Here is a 27,368-nt window from a genome sequence, read left to right on the forward strand (position 1 = left end):
CTACGATGGGTTGAAGAGTGCTAAAAAACATTGATTGTCCTCATACAAAAGAGGATAAAACTAAGAAGGTCCACGCAATGATATACATACATACATATGTATACCAGGAACTTGAATTGCATTCATCTTGCCTAGCCCCGAGGAAATTCTCTTTGGAAAAGGCGACGCGATGGTTTCATTCATAAAATATGTCCACAGCGAGAATTTCAATCAAAAGCATGAAAATTTAAAGTGTATGATCCAGTGTTTACTTCAATGCAAATAAAAACAAAAAATATAGCTACTACAACGAAACATGAATTTTGAAAGATGGTCAAAGCTGCAATTTTATTTGAAACCTTTAATCTTTAATAATAGTTCGCCTCGAATTAATGCAAAATTCCCTATTTTCTTGAAGGTGGTGGAAGTAGTGGGAAAAACAACCATTGATACAGAGAGAAACCTTTTCGTGAGACACATAAGAGTATGAAGATCTAAGAAAGATATAGGTGCCGCGAAGTTGTTACAAACATAGCTCAAATATTTTCCTATGTTGAACGGTATTTTCCAGTGTTCATATATTGTGAATATTGGTAGGTAATTGCTTTACCTACATGATATATATGTCCACTTGGATACCGATACTTCCTTACTCGGACTGGTTTACGTAAAAATCCGAAACTTCCCAATCCCCCTTCATTTGCAAGCAACCCTGATACTTCCGTAATCGTAATCCGCACCGTAATTCGCAATACCCGTTCGCATGACATACTATTCTCGTGGATCCGCATCACTGGATTGCATAGCGCTCGACAAAAAAGCATTATATTACTTCTATAACGTTTATTTCACATTTAGCTATTCAACAACGAGCACGAATAATTATATGACAATTCATTTCTAAAACCGAAGAGTTTAAATCTAATTTAGAAACTCGACTGACTCTGAAGACGAACCTCCGCCCTTTGTCCCTCGCGGAACATACCAGAAAGACCTGCGAATACTGTGCTAAAAAACTACTTTCCCCCTTTAATAGGAACTCCTTACTGACATTAGAGTCATCTGTTGTGGGTTTGAAGCTTTTGTAACATATACACTAGGCGACATAATTCATCGTACGACATTTTAAAACGTTATAAACTGCAGTAACTCAGAATAAACAGCACACAAATAGAAACATAACAAATAGACAACTCAAATAAACCTTATATATCTGCAGTCCATTACATTTTTTTGTTTTTATTAAAGTAATAAAAAAATAATTCTAAGCGACAAAAGTGGTCGTACGACTATTGTTATTATGAGATATTTGTCTATTGGTTAACTGTTAATATTTGGTTAAGAATCCTTTAGCTTTCAGGACTGCTTACATCCGCAATATCATAGATGACACAAGTTTCTGCGTAATACTTTGAAGTATACTATTCCATTCCTCCTGTAGGACTTTCTTTAGAGGAATGTTTTGAAGGAATGTGATGTCTCTGTTACTGTTTTTCATTGTAGTCACATAAATGCTCGATTGGATTTACGTCTGACCGCTGCTTTGGAACATTAAACAGTAGCCACCCACGTACCATACAAACTTAATGTTTGGGGTCGTTGTCCTGTTAGAAAATATAATTCGGACCCAAATCCACTTTATTGATTGATTCCTGTAAATTGTTTTTCAAAATATTTAGGAATACATTTTGGTCCATTTTGCCATCAATTAACATTAGATTACCAACGCCTGACCAACTCATACTCCTCCAAACAAGGACATTAAAAATTCTTTGTCTCTTATGCAGTACCCTCTTTCCGCCAAACTTTTTGTGGACCATCCATCGTGACCAACTATCTTGTACTGAGTTTCATCTGTAAGCACAACTTTTTTCAGAACGATATGTCCTCGGCTTTGTGCGGAAAAGCATATTCTTTTCTTTTAAGTTTTTAGCTCCACTGATGACAGGCTTTTTCCGAGCTATCCTAGAGGAATGTTGTTTGTTCGCTTAAAGTTCTTTGCACCGTCGCGTCGTAGCGCTAACGTCAACATTACGCTTTTGCAATAGTTCTTCTTAGTTTTACACCACTTGTTCTTGGGTTTTTGCGTATTACAGTCACTATCACTCTTTTTTCTTTTTCAGATATTACAAGCGCCTTGTCCTTTGTTTATATTCCACTGTTCTCGTTTGTCTATAACTTTCCACGATATGTTGGATTGTTGACTTCTTTTTTTTTGTGTATTAAGCTATTTTCGATAATGTTTTCTCTTCACAAACCCACAAATTAATAACAACTTGTCTAAAATCGGTCGATGTTTGTTTTCTTTTACTTTGTTTAGGCGGCATTACACATTTACACTTCGAACTCCTTGTGGATATTCCTTCACGATCACTGCGTTTTGAATGATCCGATTTCTATCCAGTTTACTTAAAATAAAGGAAATGCGAAAGGGCTGAAGTAGTCGCACGATGACTTCTGTCGTTTGAGGTGAGATGCATATTTGTATTTTTTCTGGTATTACTTGAAAAGGCCAGGCAAACATTGCAAACAGGCATAACCATAATACTTGTAGTAGAAGTAATAATATATAATGGAATAAATAATATATAATCAAAATAAAAAATGAACGAAATCAAAAATTCTTGATAATGGTATCGTACGATGAACTATGTCGCTTAGTGTATATTTATTTATTTCTTAGATGATGATTTAATTGCAAATTATTGTTTTATAATAAAACTAAAGTTGGAGTCAATATCATAGGCTGACAGAGATACATACGAGCGCGCCACTCTTGGTGCTTACATCATTTATTACGAAAATAATGAAATGATTTCTAGAAAAACCAACGGCAGCTTGCCGGATATCTAGCAATGCTGATGATTGAAAATCAAGCTTCAAATCAACAAGTTATGCCAAATCAATCAATGAAACTGGCGATCGAAAGTTAGGAGGACAAACCAACTATAGTAGAAGTTACTGCTGTCAATCAACCGGATCATGACACATTTGCAGCAAGCAGCCTATTCACAAATGAACAAAGAAAAGGAAGTTTTGCGATAAGTGTAAAAATCCCGTTAACATTAAAAGAAATCCATCCTTTTTACGGATAAAAAAATCTTTTCTATCAAAGAAAAATTTAATCACCAAAATGATCTGATGTGGATGGTCATGTTGCAGCGGTACACCGGAGGCGCAGACCTAGACACCAGGATGAATTCGCCTCCGTCTGCACATTCTCTATATCTGGAGAATGATCTCAGATCTGCGTAAGCCTCCAAACGCCGTAGACGAGAGTTGAATACCAAACAAAGGTCTAATTATTGGCAAGAATTCAGAATTGTAATTTAATGAATCTTAATTAGTCTCTTGTTAAGTTTAATCTTCAGAAGGGTTTCATTTCATAATAGAATACCTTAATATCAAATTGAGACCATTTTCCACTGCCAAAATACAAAACGGAGTGGGTAAAGGATCATTTTTGGTTCAAAAATCAGAAGCTTAATTTCAATATTGAAAATATTTTAAGAAAACAACATGAAATTCACTGTTACACAAAGTATCGTCATCACCAAAGAAAAGTTGGAAAAGTCTCTAGAAGCAAAGGAGGAACTAGAAAATTTAGTTGAATCTTCAATTCCAGGATACTATATTAAACAGGATAAGTTCTTATTGAAAAATCGCGAATATCCGAAAACAATATTCAGCGATGCAAAACTGCGTTGGACCGGGCAATCAGCAAGTTGACACAGAAGCTTTGCGATATGGAAACTGAAATCTGGAAGTCATCTACAGCTTCACGGTATGGAAACATTTTATTCGTTGAATCTTTCCCTGCATTTATAGAATTTCAGGGAGAGATCCTTCGATTGAATTCGTTCCCGTCCCATATCAGCCCCGACAATGGATCCTATGTTAGTAACGCTGAGAAGTATAATTGCTGCGACGTTGATACCATTTCGGAAAAGTCACTATAGATCATAAGTAGAGGGCAATTCAAAGGTTAATCAGCATAGCTGATTGGCATTATATTGTTAAAATAAGTTCTCTAATTTTGGGATCCTAACAAATTTAATAAAAGCTGTAATAAAAAGTATAATAAAATGAATGAAATTGCACAAATAAATGTGACAATAAAAGAAACATTCTTTTAATTTATTGAGGGGGAAATTTACTTCCCCAAAATATTATGAGGCCAAGCACCATGCATTCAAGGAAGGTGGTGCCCCTTCTGTGATGGTATTGTGGCGCAGCAGGATTCGCGGTATTCGAAATTTATTTCGAATGTTGCGGATACGACGGATAGATGGCGCGCGGAAATCTCCACGCCTTTAGAACTCGTCACGGGAGTGGAGAGCTAGCGGTGAGAATGTGCCGTTGGTTAGGGGCAGAAAGAACCACATGGAGACGAATCGGTCTCTTCTGCATCCAGGAAACAGTTCATGCGGCGATGGATAAATGGCCCACGGGCCTGAAGCTTTGTGCAAATAACCGTGGCGATCATTTCGAATAACCATTATGTACGCTTACTTATTGGACTATTTTGTACCTGTTGGCATAATTTCAGCTTTGTATCTATTTTAGTTTTGCTGTAATAGAGGAGAGGGTGCCCGCCGTCATCGGAAAATACGGTAAGCACGGCACACATGTTAACCCCCAAAATGGCACACGACGGTCGAACCCCGACGCCGCACAACCATCATCATCTGGACGGCGCCGTAGGTCGTGGTTGTACCGCGAAGTACAACGAAAATTTGAAAGGAAGGCGGCATAAAGTTTGCTGGACGGCATGACTTTCAACGCGGACTCCTCGGAACCAGAGCGCTCGGAAATAACAACCTACTTTTCACAACTATAAACCCATCACTTGCAAAAAGATCCAGGCTTTCATCAAAAAAGCCAAGCCATAGTCACCTGGCCTTGATGCGATTAATCTCGCTAAACTGAGGAAAATTCCGATAACTACGATAACGGTGCTTTTTAACGGAATTGTCCTGACGAGAAGGACTGGAGACCCATCACCATCGGATCAAATGTACTCCGGCTTTTCAACAGAATGCAGGCAGTGCGATTAGCTCAAATAGAAATGAACGAGCTACAGACGGGTTTCTCACACGTCGATCTCTCGCTATGTGTCTGTATATCTACAGAATTTGTTCGGCGGGGGGGTCTGTGCGATTCGGCGTCGTGGTGCCTTGCGTGATCGATAGATCGAAAGAGGCGGTTCGTGCCCTTCGAGATTTGAATTTTCCAGTTGACCAATACGACAACTGGCTCGTCCATTGCGTCATATATAGACCCGATTTAAGATCTCACGAAGAAAATTCACAAATAAATGTCAACGGATTTTCAACGTGCAATGCTCTTGTAACATTCTTAGAGGGCGCACTCAGACATTTGAGCAAGCTCGCACTATGAACGAAACTAGCAACACGCAAGGGAGACGTGATGGTAATACGACTTCGCGTTTTTCTAACTGCGTAACGGCCAATAACACGCTCACAGTAGAGTAATCAGATTCAAGAGCTAATCCTTTATGCGAACTTTTGCCAGAGGAATCGTTGGTTGCGTCGTTGCAATCAGTTTAATGCTAAAACTCCTCTTCAAAACTTAGATTTTTGCAAAAAACTTCAACTATGGTTGAATGGTATTAAAAGAGGCCACTTCTTAGATAAATGCACATCGGTAGTGCAGAGCTCTGAGCAATCGCGGCTCTTACTCAGGTGAAAATGCAACGAATTAGTGCTGCGATATCAATATCGATGTTTTCGAATTATCGATGTTTTTGCTAATATATCGATGTTTTTTACATCGATTTTTTGATTCAGATGTTTATCACGTATCGATATTTTTGGTTCGATTTTTTAACTCGATATTCCTGGCAATATTCAATTATAATAAGTTGAGTTTGTGTGCGCTTGCGGCTTGCCCTCACATGTCCATGTACAACACGACGTCGTCCGTCCGTCAACGACAAAGTAAGAACAACGATCGGAGTTCGGCAGCCAACTACGGCACGCGCTTGCTGTTACTTTTCTATGATACGGTTGCTACTTGAGTGACAGGGATAGTTATAGTGAGTTGAAGTTGTGCTTCTTTTTTGCCTTCATCGTGTTTCATGGATATCGTGTCGTCTTCTCTTTATTATTAATTCGTCGTCGGATGTCGTGTTAAGTCTAAGTTGAAGTTTGTCTGTCGTAGGGAATTCATTTTAATTATATCGGTCGTGTTGTAGTTTCGATGCGAAAAATTTTGGGAAAAATCGACTGTTGTGTCGAGCAATTAAAATGTATTCTTACTGGTGATTTTATTGAAACAATAGGAAGTCACTTGTAGAGTTGTAACTGTGAAATTCGGTAGAAAATCAGTGCTAAAATTGACACTTTTTCATTTTTCTTCGAGTTGATTGTGTTAGAGTTGAACTATCAAATCGCGTTTTAGACTCTGTTGTGCTGTAATGTCGCCCAAAAATTAACTATCCCGGTTCGAATTTTTCGGCCGAAATAAAATCAAATTAGCCCTGCATATTGACTTTTCGACAAACGGCGCCAGTTGCAAAATCTCACGGTAAGTGGAAAATTTCGTAAAGCCTTGTATGAGAAACCAGTAAGGACGTTATTTATACCCAGTTTTTACCCAATTTGTTCAATTTCCAATTATATTCTATTGTTCGGATAGCTTCTTTGAAAGTAACTTTAAATTAATGTGGAATATTCTGTACTCTTGGTGATGATTTTGATTCTTAATTTTCTTGCAGGCATTCCTATAGATTCATTCTTAGCTTCATTATGGCTCTTGCGCCTAAAAGCGAAGTGTGGAAGTTTTATGTAAGAATAAACGACAAAATAGCAAAATGCAATGTTTGCGGAAATAATATAAAAACAAGCGGAAATACCACCAATTTAAGATGCCATATAAAAACAAAACACAAAAACATTTTCGAAGAACACTTTAATCGCTCAAATCAAAATAACACACGAGTAGCTTTAAGTTTAGAAACACCAAGTGAAGCAGCAATTGAAATCGGAAATAAATCCACGAGTTCGACTTCCACATCCCTAACCGCTTCTTCCTCAAGAGCAAGCACGTTAAGCCCAAGTCCTTCGATTGCCAGTACCAGCTCGGGGTCCACGTGTATTTCTGTTAGTAATTATAAGCAGTATGGTTCCCTAAACCAAAGCTTCGCCAACATCAGTTCGTTTCGAGAAGGAGGAAATAAAAACTCCAAAATAACTGATGGGATTCTGTTTATAATTTGTCGCGATAGCGAACCAATATCGGTCGTCGAAAATGAGGGCTTCCAATATCTTATGAAATTAGTTGCTCCCTTATATAAAATTCCATCGAGAAGGACTTTCGACGAATTACTCGATAAGAAATACGAATTTGTTTCCAATATGCTAAAAGAAAAATTGTCAGGTATACAATACATTTCCTTGACAACCGATGTGTGGACAGAAACACATCAAACAAGAAGTTTTCTAGGAGTAACAGCCCATTATGTTTCAAATGATACTGACGACCTAAAACTTCAGGGTGTCACACTAGGGGTTTATGAATTAGAAGAAAGGCACACAGGAGAAAATTTAGCACAAAAACTGAAGGAAATATGCACCAAGTGGAACATCAAAGATGATGTCGTTATTGCTGTCGTTACTGATGGAGGGAGTAATATGATTAAGGCTGTAGAATTGGCTTTCGACAAGAAAAGACACACCTATTGCTTTGCCCACCTACTAAATCTTCTGGCTCAAAAGTCCATTGAATCTCTCCCTCAGCTAAAAAGTTTACTGGAACAAGTGAAGACTATAGTCAGCTGGTTTAGAAGCAGTGTAATTGGAAGCGATGAGCTTAGAAAGAGGACTGTCAATTCTACTGAAAAGACTTTAATTCAATCGGTTTCCACAAGATGGAATTCCACGTATTATATGGTGGAACGATTTTTGGCGCTTCGGGAAATCGTAGGCAGTATTATAAACTTTAATACAACAGCTCCACCAATGATAACAGCGAAGGATGTAGAATTCCTTCAGGATTTTGTATTACTTTTTAAGCCAATCGAAGTTGCTACTAAAGAAGCATGTGGTGAGAAATTCGTTACGTCGAGTATGATCATTCCGATCGTACGCCTTTTAAGAAAAAAAATATCTGAAGCTTCAATCACAACGGACCTAGCAAAATCCCTGAAGAATAACATCTTTGCGGAATGGAATAAACGATTTCTTAACATTGAACACAACCAGCTTTTTGCAACAGCAACAATATTAGATCCTCGCTTCAAAAATTTGCATTTCGACGATAAAGCGGCATTAGGCAGTGTTATACGGAAGCTATCAAATGAATTGAGAAAATACTTAATCGAGTCAGAATCCGATAGCGATGCACCTTCTCATTCTTCTGGGTCCAAAGGTAAATTCCTTTTTATATTGACATCAGACCAGTAGCTTCTGAAATTAAATGTTATCCCAGAAAATGAATACAGCTTATGGGACGATCATCATAAAATGGTTCAGGAAGCTTGGAAATCTCGAAAAAAATCCAGAATAGTCGAGGAACTAGATACACCGAATTCGATACCACCCGAATTTTCAGTTTATTTGAAACAGCCTGTAGTACGACTTAAAGACTCTCCGTTCGAGGTATGGACTGAAATCGTTCACAAGGTAAGATAGCTAAAAAAAAAATTTATATGTGTATACAGCATATTTACAATCTAACAAATAATAGCTGTGAAATGCACTTTATTCGGTTCATCTTCTTTCTACAGGACTCATCGTTACTGAAAATGGTCAAAAAATATTTATGCGTTATGGCAACATCTGTTCCGTGTGAACGCGTTTTTTCAGCGAGTGGAAATATTGCAAACTGCAAGAGAAGCTGCCTCTTGGGAGAAAAACTACATAAGCTACTTTTCCTCAAAAGTGTAGATAAAACATTTTGGGGTCATAATTGATTTCGATAGTGCCCGGGTTTCGTTTCAATACTTTCATAATAAAAAAATGAAATAAAGGTTTTCTTTCTATTCGAGATACATTGTTATTTGTTTCCTAATTTAGATCTTGCTTTCTTTGCATTGATAAATTGAAAGAAATATCGATGTTTGCTAAAATCGATGTTTTCATTCGATGTTTTTATCGGCATCGAAACATTCTAATTCAAACATCGATATTTAATGATATCGATATTTTTTGTCGATGTCGCAGCACTACAACGAATGTCACCGGTGATACAGGGGCTTTTGGTAATTCGAGCAGCAACAACACGCGTGGTGATCAAAAATTCTTCCGGGAAATCGTTGGCGATCCGTGCATTAATTAACCCGGTTGCTGAGAGGTGCTTTGTTGCGCAGCATACCGTGCAGCATCTTGGGTTCGACACACAAAAAACCTCACTTTCAGTAATTGGAGTTGGTGCTACGAAATCGTCAAAATGCAATCAAGCAGAAACCAGGAATTGGCCATGGGATTCTCCGCTCTCGTACCCGCCGAAATATTTCATACAACAATTGGCTGCATCTCGCAGGTTTGGAGTCAATCACTTGCATCATTTCCATACGATGTTGCCCGTTTAATGTTGTCGCTCTTGCATCAATGTGCAAACAATGTTCGCTTGTGCAGAACAAATCACTTTGAAGTGTTGTGCAAGCATGTCTGGAGAAAGACGAGAGCTTTTAGTGATGGATAAAAGTGGAAATCCACGTCGCTGCAAAGGAGCAAAGAGTCCCTGTGTTCATAACGCTTCAAGCCAAAATGCTTGGATGACGTCCACAATTTTTTTTCTGAATAACTGAAATCGTGGGACAAAGAATTATTAGGTGTGCAACTAAGTTCTTGCTGTTTGTCTATAGATTGCTCCAACGGTACGTGCTGGTCGATTTTGATATATTTAAAACGTCATAAACCGAGGCATATGGTAAACAAACCGCTTTGACACGTTAGTGATTTTATTGTATCGTCATATACTTTTTAGTTATGTGAAAATGTCTGATTTTGTGCCAAATAATCGTCATTTGCGGGAAGGATTACTTTTCTTATTTCTTTCGAAAAAAAACAACAGCTGAAACGCATAGAGAGTTCAAAAAACAAGTTTACGGAAATGCTGTTCTATTAGAACAAAGAATGCCGTGATTGGCCCCCACGCTTTAAAGATGGTGATTCCGATATTTGAGAAGTTTGTAGCAAGGCCAAAAACCTTTGAAGAAGCGGTATTGGAGAAATTGTTCAATAAGGATCCGTGGTAAACACAGGAAGAGTTCGCTTCGGTATTAGGAGTTACCCACAAAACCATTTCCAAGCAATTGCAGTTACAAATGCATAACTGTAAGACAAACAAATGAACATTCACATCTGTTTGTCATAAAAATAGGATAAGAAATGCATAACTGTAAGACAAACAAATGAACATTCACATCTGTTTGTCATAAAATAGGATAAGAAATGCATAGTGATAAGAATGCATAGTGATAAGAAGTTTCACATCTGTTTGTCATAAAATAGGATAAGAAATGCATAGTGATAAGAAATGCATAACTGTAAGATAAACAGATGAGCATTAACATGAACATTCACATCTGGTTGTCATGTGTATGTAAGTAGTGATAAGTTCGAGATGTAAATGTAAGGATCAAAGTACGAGCCTGACCTTCTATAAAATGTGATGTAAGATGGTCCGCTCGCCAGTTGTATTTGACGTATCGGAAGATACGTGTCGAAAATAATAAAAAACGAAAATATAGAAATAAAATTGGCGCAGTCGGTAGGATTGCTACCCAAAAGTGAATTTATTAAAATAATTTTCACAAGTTTTAATAACAAAGTTTTAATAAAGTGAGTGTACATCAAAAAAAAAAAAAACTTTTTATTAAATAAAAGGGCAGTGGTTCGTCCTTAAATAACTGAGTAAAGTGAACGTATATCACTTTAACTGCAACTCAGTAGCTTATACGTAATAAGTGGACATTTTAAAGTTATATTAAAATTCGATACAAATACATACTCAGGACACAGATTTTCCTTAAAGTTATTTCGTGAAACTTGAAAATTTTGTGAAACAGTAGACTACTGTTTGTCAAATAGTCACCGCGTTCTACTTGAAGTAGAAATTCGAAACAGTAAACCACTGTTTATTAAATGGTTACAGTGAAAAACAGGAAATAAATGTGGACATCTGAGATCATCCAGAGAAGCAGATTAAATTTCAACGCAGAGGAATACACCAACAGCACAAAAAAGCAGGAATCAAACGAAGAAAGCGAACACAGAAACGAAATGGCTACAAATTCAAACACCACCGTGGATCTATCATCAATAAGATCAGCAATTCGAGGATTAATTGACCAACTCCCGACGGTCACTACAAGTAAGGAATATTATGAGTTTAGAGACAAGGGCGATCAAATAAGCTATTTGGCACAATTTCTTCCAACTGTGGAACAAGCTCCAGTTTTAATAACAATGTTACATAAAATTAATATTTTGCGAATTCGCTACGATTCATCGTTAAGATGGGACGTAATTAAACAAAAAGCGGAAAAAGAACTAGACAATGGCAAATCGTATGATACCATGTTAGATGATATTAAATTAATAAATGTTAGAAAGACATCTGAATACTTCGATATCCTTAGAGATAAATTAAATGAAATCAAACTTATGATAGACATCAGAGAAACAACTAGGCAAGACGAAACAAAAAAACACTATGAAGCGAAAGTAATTAAAATAGCAATCCAAAAACAGGATAGCAGTATCATTGGAGTATTAAAATCAATCAAACCTAAAACTTTAGAGGATTTGATACATGAAATGAAAGAAGAGAATTATTGGGATAATGATGAAGACACGAGACAGAACTATACCGCTGAACGTAGAAATAATTTTTATAATAGGCACAAGAATGAAAATTTTAGGCAAAACAATTTTAGGAATCAATACCGAAGTTCAAATTATACTCAACAACACCAGAATCATGAAAATAGACTAAATCATACACAACAAAACCATAACTGGGGTAATAATTCAGGAATATCTAGACAAAATTTTTCACAACAAAATCGGATTTGGGGACAAAATTCAAGACAGAACAGGCAAAATTCTACACAAACCAGACAGAATTGGGGACAAAACAGACAAAACTCTGCACCAACTGTACAAAATTCGGGGCAAAATAGAAATTGGGGAAATCATAATACATTTCAAAACCCTTACAATCAGAGCAATAATAGCGTTCAAACCAGAAGGGAACACACTCCCATGGATACTAACATGATCAGTGAGCAAAATTTTCGGCTAACAGCCTCAAGATTAGATTACCTTACATAGAGCTGTATCACCCATTGAGGAACATAAAAGCCATGATAGACACAGGTTCTACAATATCATTCACTAATACTAAAATAACAGACCCAAGAGGATACATTAAAGTTGACAAAAGGATAATTAATACAATGAACGATGAGACCGTTTTAGACACAATTATAACTAGGGACGCATTCGAAGAATTCAATTCAAAGGAAAAATTTTCATTTTTCGTACATAATTTTTCGGATACATTTGATATATTATTGGGTTCAGACATATTAGAGAAACTTAAAACAAATATTAATTATGAAACACAAGAAATCACCTTCAATGGTAGACTCCATAAATTAATAATACCTGGTAGGGAATTATCCGAACCGTCACAATTAGAAATAGAGGAAATATGTAATTTAGTTGAGGAAAAAATTGACAGATTTAGATTAGACCACTTGAATAAGGAAGAAAAAGACAGCTTAGGTAAATATAACGACCTAATGTTTAATGAGGAAACTGACAATTTGAGCTTCACTCATCATATTAAACACCATATTCGTACTAAAACAAATGAACCAATATATACACGGGTATATCGCACTACAGGAAAACATAAAGAAGTAATAGACAAAACAATTGAAGAATATCTAGAATCAGGCATAATTAGGCATTCCGAATCACCATACAATGCACCAGTTTGGGCTGTACCCAAGAAAATGGATGCAAGTGGTAAGGAAAAATGGCGAGTAGTAATAGACTACCGCAAGATTAATAATGAAACAATAGAGGATAAATATCCTATACCTAATATCGAGGATATATTGGATAAATTGGGAAGATGTCAATATTTCACGACATTGGATTTGGCGAAAGGGTTTCACCAAATCGAAATAGAAGAAAAGGATATAGAGAAAACTGCTTTCTCTACTTCTAGCGGTCACTATGAATTCTTAAGGATGCCATTTGGGTTGAAAAATGCACCTGCAACTTTTCAGCGATTAATGAATAACGTATTAAAAGAATATGTTGGTAAATTATGTTTCGTTTATCTCGACGACATAATTATATTCAGCACATCATTGGAAGAACACTTAGTTGCACTTAACAAAATATTCGAAACTCTGAGAAAAGCCAATTTGAAATTATCACTTGACAAATGTGAATTTATGAAGAGAGAAACGGAGTACCTAGGGCATATTATTACAACAGACGGTATTAAACCAAATCCGAAAAAGATTGAAGCAATTCAAAAGTACCCTCTACCAAAAACTGAAAGGGAAATAAAATCGTTTTTAGGCTTAGTAGGCTATTATAGGAAGTTCATCCAGGATTTTGCAAAAATCGCAAAACCAATGACCAAATACTTGAAAAAGGGAAATAAAATAAATATTACAGATATCGAGTTTATCAGTGCATATAACAAATTTAAAACTTTATTGGTAAATGATCCGATTCTAAAATATCCAGACTTTTCAAAAGAATTCACATTAACTACTGATGCTAGTAATTACGCCATAGGAGCAGTTTTAGCTCAACAAGGTCATCCAATTTGCTTTGCCAGCCGAACTCTAAATCAGCATGAAACCAACTATAGTGTAATTGAGAAAGAATTCTTGGCGATTGTATGGGCAACAAAATATTTCCGGCCATATTTATATGGAAGAAGATTCACAATAAAAAGTGATCATCGTCCGCTTCAATGGATCAATAGTCTAGACGAATCAAATAGTAAATTTGTCCGATGGAAAGTTGGACTATCCGAATTTGACTATAAAGTAGAATATCTTGAAGGGAAGGAAAATCATGTCGCAGATGCTTTATCTAGAATTAAAGAAACTAATATGCATGTAGAACAACAGGAACAACAAGATGAAAATGAAAGTTTAGCCACTCAACATAGTGCCGAGGAAGACAATAGAAACTACATAGAAATCTCAGAAAAACCTATTAATATATATGGGACACAATGGATTATAAAAAGGGGAAGAATAGGAACTCACATATTTGAAAAACTATTTAATACCAAAAAACGACATACGTGGGTAGTGAAAGATAAATTAACTGAAGAAAAAAGTAAAGAGATACTCAGGAAGATTCATAGTGAAAGTATCATAGGAGTGAAAATTGATAATATAGACGACTGGAATATGTTTCAGAATACGTATTTAACATTTATTAATCAAGATTTAAAAGTAAAATTATTAAAATGCAATACTTTATTAGAAGATGTAAGATCAAGAGCCGAGATGCAGGAAAAAATTTTAAAAGAGCACTTGAAGAATAATCACCGCGGAATCAGTTGTGTTTACCAAACGATGAAAAGAAAGTTTTACATACCGAATTTAGAACATCTGATCACTGAAATTATAAATCAATGCGAAACTTGTAAACTGGCTAAGTATGAACGAAATCCAGTTAAACTGCCATTTAAAGAAACAGAAACATGTAATGGACCGAGAGAAATTTTTAGTATGGACATTTGGATGCCTACTACGGGTGTTAACTATGTATCATGTATTGACAGATTCAGCAAATACGCTACTCTTATTAAAATTAAAGACAGATCATGGTTATCAGCGAAGGAAGCGATGTTCCAAGTAATAAATATAATGGGGAAACCAAAAAAGCTCATTGTTGACCAAGACGCATGTCTTACAGCCGAATGCTTTAAGAATTTTTTAACTAAAGAAAAAGTAAAAGTGCATATCGTTAGTTCAAAGACAGGTTTAGCAGACATAGAACGATTTCATGGGACAATGAACGAACATATTCGAATTTTGAGAATAAAAGAAGACAAAGAGAATATCGATGAAGTTGTTGAAGCACTCAAACATTATAATCATACCCTTCATAGTACTACAGGACAAAGACCAATTGACTTACACCTACAAGACGAAAAAGAAACAAAGAATAAAGTGAACAAAAGTAAATGGGTAGAGTACAGAAATAACAAGGAAAATAGAAAAGACGTCGAAATTGACGAAAGGTATGTTAAAGATAAAAATAAAAAGCTTGGTAGAAAATATCGTAGAGTTGGTAACACTTCGAGGGAAAATGATAGGAGAATTTTAGTTCAAAATAAAAAAGAAAAACGAATATACAATAAAGGAAAATTTAGGAAAAAGACTAAAGTATAAATATTTCACTATTCATAATAATTGCCTTATTAAACCAAGTAGATGTCAAAGATGACTGTATTTTAAGTATATTGTAAAATGTGAATGGAACGTGCAGTTTCGTAAAAAGCTCTAACAGACTTATAGAATCAATTAATGAAAACATGATAATAACCCAAAATTTACAAGCTACGAAAATTTATCATAACTGTAACAATAGATACAAAGAAAACATTTTAGGAAGTAAAGTAATCAAATTTTTTAATTGTACTGTAGAGATTAGTGATTTTAAGTTTGAAGGAATTCCTCATTATAAAAATTTCATGATTCACATTCAAAATAATAATATGACGACTGAAATCCAATTTGTAGAGATAGATTCGAAAAAACAAATAGTCGAACATATTAATGAAATTAAGGAAATTAAGTTACAAAACCAAATTAACTCCCGACTCAATTTTTCCACAATTACGATTATAATTACAATATGCATAATAACCTTCTGCTACATGTATGTAAAATGTCAAAAGAATAAAACGAAAATTATAGTTAAGACCGGGTCTAGCGTTGAATATCAGCCCACAGCTTTTAAAAGAACTCCTACCCCAGATTCATTTAAACGAGTTTTTTTTCCACCTATGGATAATCCTATTAAAAATTCGACTTTCTAAATTTTTCGGGGACGAAAAAACTTAAGGAGGGGGGAGTTACAAATGCATAACTGTAAGACAAACAAATGAACATTCACATCTGTTTGTCATAAAAATAGGATAAGAAATGCATAACTGTAAGACAAACAAATGAACATTCACATCTGTTTGTCATAAAATAGGATAAGAAATGCATAGTGATAAGAATGCATAGTGATAAGAAGTTTCACATCTGTTTGTCATAAAATAGGATAAGAAATGCATAGTGATAAGAAATGCATAACTGTAAGATAAACAGATGAGCATTAACATGAACATTCACATCTGGTTGTCATGTGTATGTAAGTAGTGATAAGTTCGAGATGTAAATGTAAGGATCAAAGTACGAGCCTGACCTTCTATAAAATGTGATGTAAGATGGTCCGCTCGCCAGTTGTATTTGACGTATCGGAAGATACGTGTCGAAAATAATAAAAAACGAAAATATAGAAATAAAATTTTGCAAGTGTTGGGAATGATTCAAAAGCAAGGAACTTCGATTCCTTATGATTTGAAGCCAAGGGACGTTGAGCGAAGGGGTTTCTTCTTCGCATCGTGACGGGTGATGAAAAATGGATTCATTACAAAGAAATCTTGGGGACTGCCGGAACATGCTTCTACGTCGCCCGCTCGGTCGAATATACACGCTTCGAATGTTTTGCTGTATCGGCTGTAAGCCGAAATAGTGAACTGAGATGTGCACAAATATATGTGTGTATTGTGAGGGACTATTCTCCATTTAGAAACTTAAATATTTATATGTATATGCGTATTTTGTAAGTGGCAATTATTTATATGCAGGTACTGTGTGAGTCAATTGCCCAGCCGCCTGTTCGCTTCAGACACAGACATCTGTCTGCCTGTTGCCTGATACAGAATATCTGAAACGGACATTTGTCTGTCTGATGTTGAACCCGAATGAAACCATCACTGGGAAAGGGTATCGATTTCAATTGATGCGACTGAGCTGAATACTGCGCGAAAAACGGCCATAATGCGAGTAGAGACACGATAAAACGATAAACCCGTTAAAACCTACATAGAAAGGCTCAAGTGGCCCTATTCGATTCACCACATTCCGCAGATATTGGGCCGTCCGATTATTACTTATCCCAGGCATTATCAGCATTTTGCATCCTTTGTCCGGAACACTATAAATATAGATGTCATGAGAGTTAAGTTCAGTTCCTATGACAATAAAGTCGAGTCGGGTCAGTTCTTGGTTCTTATTATAATAAATTCAGTCCGGTTAATTAATTCAGTGTTCCTTTCAATCATTTAACACGTTGACTGACAAGGCAATTTTCAGAAATCTGGCCAAAAATGGCAATTTGATTTGATCACATTATATTATTAAAAACTTCTAGTACATAGGTATCATAAAAAAAATTTTTTTGTTGCTTTTTTCATAAAAAAAGGGCATACGAATTATCTCGTAGTTGGCTTCTGGAACAGAAATCTCTTCGCGGAAGCCAACTACGAGATAATTCGTGCACAGACACGTTTCTACCTGTCGCTTCTCTAATCTCTGAATCATAGATACGCGTGCATATTTCATCAGTAGTGCTGCAGAACTTGTCGAGAACATCACATTTACGTTCCTCTTGAGTGTTTTGTTTTATAATTATTGTTATAATTAAATTATCAAGAACCCAATATGGAAAAGAAAAGACCACTGACTCCAAATGAAATGGAGTATTACGCAAATCTCAGTGATTCAGAATTTGACGAGATGTTTGATGAGGATGATAACGATAGTAGTGATTATGAACCTTCTGATAATTCAAGTGATAGTGAAGATATGGTCGTCTCCGAATGTGAAGTTGATCCTGAACCTGAAGATAATAACGATGATTCTCAAACAACAACATCAAATGCGAATGGTGATTTGTGGACAGAAATTCAACAAAATCCTGAATTATTTATTTTCCAAGAAAATATTGGTGTGAAATTGGTTACGGCAAATTTTACGGTACATACGCTGGTGGACTTATTTTTTTCGGATGAATTTCTTGCATTACTGGTGGAACAAACTAATTTATATGCTGCGCAAGAAATGGAAAAACGCAAAGTAATAAAAAAAATAACAGGTTATCACAGTGGAAAGACGTCAGTGCTGCAGAGATGAAAGTTTTTATTGGACTTTTGTTGCAAATGGGACCTTGCACTTTTCCATCAATCGAACATTACTGGAGCACAAACAAGCTATATAATGTAAACTTTTGGCGCTCACATATGAGTCGAAATCGATTCCAGTTGATACTGCGTTATTTTCATTTGGTTGATAACTCAATACCATCTGCCGACAGATTATACAAGGTGAGACCGATACTAAATCATTTCAATCATGTTATGCGTGAAAGCTATGTACCAGATAGAAATATTTGTATTGACGAATCCATGATGCTATGGCGAGGAAGATTGCTTTTCCGCCAATATATAAAAAATAAAAAACACAAATATGGTATCAAACTGTATGAATGTATGTGAGTCCGACGGTCTTGTCATGAAAATAAAGATTTATAGCGGAAAATGTGAGGAAACTGATAATAAAGTAGGGCACACTGCTGACGTTGTTTTACATTTATTGGAGGACTATCTGGATAAGGGATACGCAGTGTACATGGATAATTTTTATAATTCTGTTACTCTTACAAAACTGCTAACTACACGAAAAACTTATGTGTGTGGAACCCTACGAAGTAATAGAAAAGGAAATCCCAGAGATGTGGTAAATCGCAAGCTGAAAAAAGGGGAGTGTATTTGGCAGCAAAATGAACCCGTCACTGTATGCAAATGGAAGGACAAACGAGATGTCCTTAGCATTTCAAACATGCATGCTGTTGAAATGGTAGAGGTCTGTAATCGCAATGGAAAAATTTCTATGAAACCGAATATAATACGAGATTACAATAATGGAATGTCTGGCATAGACCGATCAGACCAAATGCTTTCATACTACTCATCTCTGAGAAAGAGTATTAGATGGCCCAAAACGGTTTCATTACATTTTATAGAGATATATATACACAATGCTCACAAAATGTTTCAAAAAGTTACTTCTTCTAACGTAAAACTAATAAAGTTCAGAGAAGAATTCCTCATCGCGTTGATTGGTGAAGAAATTCAACCAGTTTCAAAAAAATTAAATTGCAAGAGCTACATTATTTAGAGAGTTTGCCACCTACCGAAAAAAAAGAGCGCCCAACAAAGCCTTGTCGTATATGTACCCAAGCAAAAAAACGCCGAGAAACGCGTTATTTCTGTCCAGTCTGCAAAGAGAAGCCAGCCCTTTGTGTGGAAAATTGTTTTAAGAATTTACACAAAAAACAATAAAATATTATGCAACCTCTTGAATTTCAATTAATTTTTATAATTATATTTTTTGTTAGTTTCTAAATAAATTTTCTGTTCGTGCAAGCTAGCATTGATTTTTTGTTCTTTTCCTAGAAGCCATCTATCTATATTAGCACTGATATATTACGAGTTTAATCGTAAATGCACAAAAATGGTAAGTAAACATAGGACGACATAACTCATAGTTGGCGTCCTAAAAAAGATCGCAATCTACGAGTTATCTCGTAGTTGGCAGTCAACGTGTTAAATAATACTTAGTTCCGGGATATATAAAGTTAAGTGAAATTACCATAATTATTTAATAAAGTGCTTTAAAAGAATCAAAATGGCGTTTTAAATAACAAGTCTCGCGGAGGAGACTTAAATTCTTAACGTTTTAAATAGTGCAAGCCCACTATTTGTAACTCGCTCGTTGACAAGAAAGTTCTTGAATTGGTCGTCCAGATCACAGTCTGTATGTTTAATGAAGGACGAATGACACTTTTGAAAATGTAGGAAGTGATGCGCTGCATCAATGGAATAAGTGCTTATAACTACGATGAGTCTAAGTATGAAGAACGTATTTTTTGGTTGCCAAAGCGAGGAAAGCAGCGACAAACGAAGGTTTATTAGCAAGGAAAGAAACTCATCAATAGAAAGAGGTTTACATTGATGAGAGCACCTTATTGTATGCCCCATGGACAGGTAACTACAATAGGCAAAAAACAATTTTTTCATTTCTATTATTGAAAAACTAAAAAATTGAAAGGCGTTTTTCTCAAAATGATCGAAAATTACACTTTTTTTTAAAAATCTGCCCTTTTTTTTCAACAATTTTTCAGTATCAGTGGTAAATTGTCACACAAAATACCCATTTATAAGGGCTTGTGAATGCCAAGGCAGGAGACCGCGGCTGGAGGCAGGAGAAACACCAATCGGGGATGTGATCCGCCGTGGATCTTTCTTCTGGAACGCGGCACTCGGGTCAAGAACTTTACGGCTCCAGGCGCGCGGTCGAGCCATTATTTTTTTTATTTTCATTGTCAAGTTTGGGTCGCATGTTGGTCATTTGTAAGGCTGACACCTGAGTGGGTGTTCGTTCAATGACATAGATGATGACGATGATGTTCAATGGGTGCAAAAATATGGAATAAATAAATTTGAAAATGAGGAGTAAAGAATTAAAGAAATTCTTCGCCGAAGATGATATCATACGAATTCAGCGGTAGTTTGATCGATTGATTCGAAGAAAACAAAATAAAAAATCTTTATGGAGTAAAATTATTGCAAACTTTTCGCATAAGGAGTGGTTATCTGGACGCTGTTGATGATGGAAATCTTAAAGTTGATTTAACTGAAAGAGAATTGCAAATAGTCAATGATGAATTTTGAAATGTGTATATCCAACCCGTAAAATTTTACGTTTGTTTTCGTCGTAGGATAAATATACAGAAGAATTTGTTTGTTTGTTTACTCTTCATTCTTTTCCTTTTGTTTGAAAGGCTTTCACTTCCCGATATTAATAAATTACATGACAATGTGGTTTTGAACAAAACCATCGAGACTCCAAAATGATTTCCTCCAATGTGTGTCCTCATACCATACCTCATACCACTTTGGACGATTTTTTAATGAAAACTTGAAGGCCTCCAACTGTATCCGATCCTTTAGGAAGTATACGTCGGCATGATGGAACTTTTTGCTGCCGATCCATGCAGCTAATGCGTAACGTTGCAATTTTGGCACCTGGTACTCCCTTTGTTCTTGCTGCTGCTCCTGATCTGTCATTTTGTTTGACGACCTTTACCAGCTGACTGATTTTTGATTTTAAACTCGTTTGGTTGAGTAGAATGTTTCTTTATCAGAAGCTATATTCATGTTCGGATATATGTAGTTCATGGGAATGGAAACATTGACCCGCAGATAATTGTATTGTAAATTTGAAACTGATGGTTTTGTGTTTTAAAATTTACTAATATGAAATAATTTTGGATGATAACGATGGCAGGAAATATGTGCAACCTTATAAAATTGTTTATAGAGAAAAAAGAACCAGACAAATAATAAATTAATATGAATAATGGACTTTATGAAAACATTTTGTTATAAGTGAAAAGTTGCCTTCAAGAATGGAAGAATGGACTCGATCAATGAATTGTTGGGCTACAAACCGCTCATTTTCATTAAAACTTCAGAGTTGGAAGCGGGAAAGCGGTATCATATTACCGTAGGAGAAAGAATGGAAATACGTTAAATTAAAATTAAACTTTTCCTTTTCTATAGATATGGGTAAGCCATCACGGTGGATTTAGAGTGAAGTATGCGACTATTTCTACCATCGCGCTACAGCAAATTCAGCGATAGGGTGTTGGACGACTTCTATGCTGGGAAGTTGTCCTTGAGTTGCAGCGGCGTGGCCAACTTGCCAAAAACTTGAAATTTCATCAAGTCACTAGCACATAATAAAATATGGATTTTAAAAATTATTCCCAAAAAAAGTTATTTACAATAAAAGAGCCAACATTTATTTATAATGGAAACCATTTGGTTTTTTTGAGGGATAATTTTTTTCAGAGTGCATGCACTTTGCAGCGCATAACTTTCACTGTGGAAATTACAACATAACATGTCGGGGTAATTTTGCTTCAGTGATTTTAGATTTGGACAGCTGTGATCTTCCAAATTGAATATTAGGGCAATCTTTCCTAGCAAATCATCGAGCTTTTTTTCTTTAATCCTTTGGCGTAGATGGTTACATTTTTCATGTTTAGAAGTAAATATTTTTTCCACTTCCTAAAACATTATTAGTCCACCTTCCCATTTCAATCAATGATGATTTTTGTATAGTCAGTGTGCCTGACATTTCAGCTTTTTTAAGAGTGTTGTAAAACTGGAGGGAGGTTTCAGTATAAAGTGCCGATGAAAGTGTTGTTTGATCCTCTAAATCCTTGCATGTCGATAAAGAAATGGTGCAGTTTTTTTGCGTGCAGAATGTAAACGTGATACTCGATTAACATTTATGGTTTCCATAGTTTTTATACAAATTTTTGAATTGAAGAAGTGAGTGGGTTGTACTCTATCACACGATCATGAAGGAGCAAGCAGTAAGCTGTTGTTAAGGCAGGTTTATCTACAGATGTTTTCGTGTCTAACCTTATGTCCACTGATGGACATGGACATGGATTCATTTTGACGTGAACAATCAATTACTAAAATTGATGCAGATTCCTTATATTCGCTTCGTGAAAGTAGTGGCTCAAGTTGTACACCGTAATAAGATTGTTGAAAATTGCAGCACATATCATAAAGAGCGAATTGATCACGAGAAAACTTAATATTCATATCGTCATAACGATACGATTCGGAGTTTAAAAGTATTTTGATATTCATTAAATCACAGTGATCAAATTTGCTGACATCTTTTTCTTCGAGATTTTTCCGATCTGTCCGTAAAATTAAAATAACATATCGAGGTTTTTCAAGTTGACCTGTGGTTTTCACATTCCACACATGATCTGTTGTTGTGGGTAGAAACGGATATTCATGCAGTCCCCGATTTCCAAAGCTTATTTGCATAGGATGTCCCGATTCAATATAATTTAGCGTTGATAATTTTTCAGTACCATCGGGAACATGTGGCACTTTTCATTATATTTTAAAGATTTTAATTTTAATTTTCATCGCTTCTAGTGTCAACCAAAATTAGCTCGTGTTTAGTGGTTACAATAATTTTCTTTTAGTCCTCGGCAAATACCAAAAATTTTCTTAGCGGAACAGAAAAGTTAAAGTAGCCACTTTACGGCGTTATAGATTCGTTTGGGGACCAAACGGCATTATAGATCATTTTACTTCGTTTTCATTATGTGATACACAGTTTTTCAATGTCGATGTTATTCCAACATTTTTGTTTCCATCGATTTCTACTCCTTTAAGTTCATATAGTATCTCTCTCATCAAATAAGAAAGCTATACTATTATTCGTTAATTTAGCTAATGATTATATTGTTCCATCTGTTTTAGTTAAGGCGCCTTCAATGTAGACGATGACAATGACTCGGCAAAATACACAAATCCTGTTGTTCTGGGGTTTTTTGGACTTCATCACTAGAGTTGTATGATGGTAAGAATGGAGAGTAGCTATGGTAATCAATTTTTGATATTGTTACGTTTTTCTCTTTACTTAATCCCACCGCTGTCACCAATTGTTACGTTCTTCGCTTTACGTACTCGTCATTTGTTATTACTTGCTTTACGTAGACTCGTATCACTGGTTTGCGTTCTAATAGAGAGAAACCCATTCTATAACTTTAATATAAGAGTCTATTTTACATTAACTTATACAATCGTACCACACAATTAATTATAGAACAATTCCTTCAACTGGTGCAGTTCAAGGTGACTGACTTTGTGGGCGGACTTCCGGTCCTTTTATCCCAATAATTTTGGATACTGTTTATTTTGCAGTGTTAATCGTGGCCCAGTTCATCCGATTCTGATTGAACTGGTTGTATCTACATTATCGGGTATTGTTATATAGCAGCATTCTGCGTCTTCAAATTAAGTCTAATCGTTGTGTTCCCCTTGAAGTTTATTATACCTCCGTTTTCATCAATCAGCTTAAAGGGAATGAGTAGCAAGTTTATCCATATGGGAAAACACCTCGTATATTTGATCCTTTTTCTCCAAACATATTTAACATTTAAGGTATAATAGAAGGAATGATTCTAACTTGTACTCTTTTTCTTAGAGCAACATGAAAATGATGAAAAAATTCCCGCTGTTCTTCTTACTTTGATATTTTTTTTCGGAATATACGTAATGTATTTAAAATTGTTCTACCATAGTGAAAGAAGAAGCATTAATCTATACTCTTGCAAAATTCTAGAACGATTAGTTCACCTGGTTCCGAGAAAAAGGAGCATTAATCGGTAAAAAACGTATTTTTCACGAGAGGCAAAAAACATGGCGATTCATATTTTCCGGCTTTCTTATCGATTTTTCGCCCTAGAGTTGTTGCTTCAACTCTCTACTATCCCTGCAAAGTGAAGGGAGAACGATTGTTATCGATTCTAGAAGAAAAATCGAGATGAATCGACATATGTGAAGCCCGGAGAAGCGTGTATAAGTGAACCGCAACTCGTGTTTATTTCGCGTCATTTAATATTAGTTTTTCGCGATGCCCCGAAGCACACGTGTTTTTATCAAAAAAGGATAGAGTGTTTCGGGGAAGAAGACCCCAAGAACGCCAGGAAGAGATACCTCGACCTTCTACCCCAGAGCCAACACCCGGACCTTCCATTACAGAGTCCGTACATAAAGTACATCAAACGGTGAACACCCCGGAATCCTCCCTTTCAGAAAAATCATTTTCCTCTTCCTTCTCGAAAGTGAGTCACCATTTAGAGGAGTACGACAGCTTCGAGGGAAATGAAAATTATAATTTCATAAATTTTGGTATGTAAAGTAATATTTCTTCCAATTTTTCTGATTACTTTTATTTACTTACCAATGCGTTCATTATGTTTCGAATAGAAATTCTCAATAAATCTCTGGGGAACATAGGTTGTTGTATAACTTGTCATGGTAAGCTCGAGGTGTCAGTAATTTGTAGACGTGGTCTTGCTGCGAAACTTCAATTGCTGTGGAAAAATTGTGCAAAATTTGACAATTTTTGGAATTGTTCTAAAATTACTTTTAACACGGAAGGAAGTGGAAATGTCGCTTTTTCTTTTACTTTGTCTTTTATGGTATTTATATATATTTTTAGGTGGTCAAACCGACTTTGACACTTTGAATCTCAGGTTAGCCTATGCCCTCAGGGCAATCGGTAAAGTTCCTACTGCAGGCAAAATTTTATGCCTCCCCCCATCACCAAACATGCTTCATACGACAGCATCTTGGCTTCTGCTGCCAAAGAGGTGACCAAGGGATCAATGGTGAATGCAGTAAATGAAGCCGTGGAAACGAACGACAATTGTAGGGACATAAGTGTGGCTCTCGATGACACATGGCAAAAGAGAGACCACACTTCCCTGAATGGTGTTGTTAGTGCGACCTCCATTGATACTTGTAAGGTAAGGGAATCACAAAACCAGTTATTTGAGTCAAAATTTTATACTGTATTTTATTTTAGATCATTGTCGTTGCACTAATGTCAAAGTTTTGCCATTGTTCTGGCAAACTGAAAAATAAGTATGATGCCGACTGCCAGGCAAATTTCATTGGCTCCAGTGGGGCGATGGCAGTTGCTGGGGCCAAACAGATAATTTGAGATGTCACAACACCCGTCTTCGCAATTTAAAATCAAAGTTGGGGAAAAAAACTCCAAGATGGAAAACCAATTAGAGGAAAAAACAGGTTGACAGCCATTACTAAAATTGAAAATTTTTATGGTAATGCTATCCGTCAGCCTGAAAACAATACAGTTGAGAGTATGAAAGAAGCAGTTTGGGCAATATTTTTCCACATTGTATCGTCTAATGAACACCCCATTCATGGCCTATGCAAACCATCTTGGTGCAAATTTCTGAAATGTCAAAATGAAAATACTGTGTATGATCATTCAAAACATTTTCACCTGAGCAGGGCAGTGATGGATGAAATAAAACCTGTATTTTGACAACTGGCCCACCCTGACTTGTTACAAAAGTGTGTTCATGGGCGAGCCCAAATATGTCATTTGGTCGTTTTCTAATAAAGAAAGTTCAAATATAAAATTATTGTGTTTTCCTGTGAATAGAACACCAACAGTAACTTGAAAGTGATGGTTGTCAGTTCTGAAAGAAGATTCAAGAAAATTAGAAGTGTTAAGCAATTAGCCATGTTTTGCATTGGGCGGTTATCATACGGAGACAAATATTGTATATGTGAACAAGTGTGGAAGAGTTTTAAGATTATCTACGTGAGGATTGATTCAGGTTATCTGGAGGTTTATATTACACCTGAGGATGGTTCAAGGGTGCTTGTACTAAGCTTAAGGAATGGAGAGGATTGCATGTTAAGATTGAAGTGTTTGGTGAGTGGGATAGTGATGAAAGGAATAGTGTATTTTTATTGCAACTTTGGTGTTGTTGTTTCAGATAATGGTGAAATTACGATAGTTGCCAGATTAGACTAGATGTAAAACGAAAAGCCGATACCCGAGGGGGTGTCCGTTCAACGACGTAGATGATGGTATGATGTTGAATGGGTGCAAAAATGTGGAATAAATGAATTTGAAAAAGAGGAGGAGGAAAGAATTAAAGAGTTTCTTCGCCGAAATAGCAGTCATCATGATTATTATGGAGATGATATACGAATTCAACGCGAGTTTGATCGATTGATTCGAAAAAAACAAAATAAAAAATCTTTATCGAGTAAAATTATTGCAAAAGAGGACGAGGAGAACAGAAGATCTATGAAAACTTTTCGCATAAGGAGTGGTTATCTGGAGGCTGTTGATGAGGGAAATCTTGAAGTTGATTTAACTGAAAGAGAATTTCAAATAGTCAATGATAAATTTTGAAATGTGTATATCCAACCCGTAAAATTTTACGTTTGTTTTCTTCGTACAGAAGAAATAAAAAAGATTATTTTTTTCCGTAAACATTTGTTTCCTGTTAATTCTTTTTCTTTATTATATAAGTTTCACAGGCTTTCACTTCCGGATATTAATAAATTACATGACAATGTGGTTTTGAACAAAACCATCGAGACTCCAAAATGATTTCCTCCAATGTGTGTCCTCATACCACTTTGGGCGATTTTTTAATGAAAACTTGAAGGCCTCCAACTGCATCCGATCCTTTAGGAAGCATACGTCGGCATGATGGAACTTTTTTCTGCCGATCCATGCAGCTAATGCGTAACGTTGCAATTTTGGCACCTGGTACTCCCTTTGTTCTTGCTGCTGCTCCTGTTCTGTCATTTTGTTTGACGACCTTTACCAGCTGACTGATTTTTGATTTTAAACTCGTTTGGTTGAGTAGAATGTT

At 35.9% G+C, this 27,368-nt stretch overlaps 2 protein-coding genes across 3 annotated transcripts in view; one reads left to right on the forward strand and one right to left on the reverse strand.

Annotated features, from left to right (window-relative positions):
- LOC119648232 (tRNA-specific adenosine deaminase 1) overlaps nt 1-27,368 on the reverse strand; it is a 76,730-nt gene that overhangs the window by 28,774 nt on the left and 20,588 nt on the right. The gene's annotated exons all lie outside the window — the stretch shown is intronic.
- Nucleotides 24,595-26,182, forward strand: LOC119648233. Its single transcript, XM_038049856.1, has 3 exons — nt 24,595-24,849; nt 24,928-25,469; nt 25,529-26,182. The coding sequence occupies exons 2-3, from the start codon at nt 25,251-25,253 to the stop codon at nt 25,664-25,666; spliced, it is 357 nt and encodes a 118-aa protein (XP_037905784.1). The 5' UTR covers nt 24,595-24,849; nt 24,928-25,250; the 3' UTR covers nt 25,667-26,182.

Source organism: Hermetia illucens, chromosome 2 (assembly GCF_905115235.1).
Source record: "Hermetia illucens chromosome 2, iHerIll2.2.curated.20191125, whole genome shotgun sequence".
NCBI lineage: Eukaryota > Metazoa > Arthropoda > Insecta > Diptera > Stratiomyidae > Hermetia > Hermetia illucens.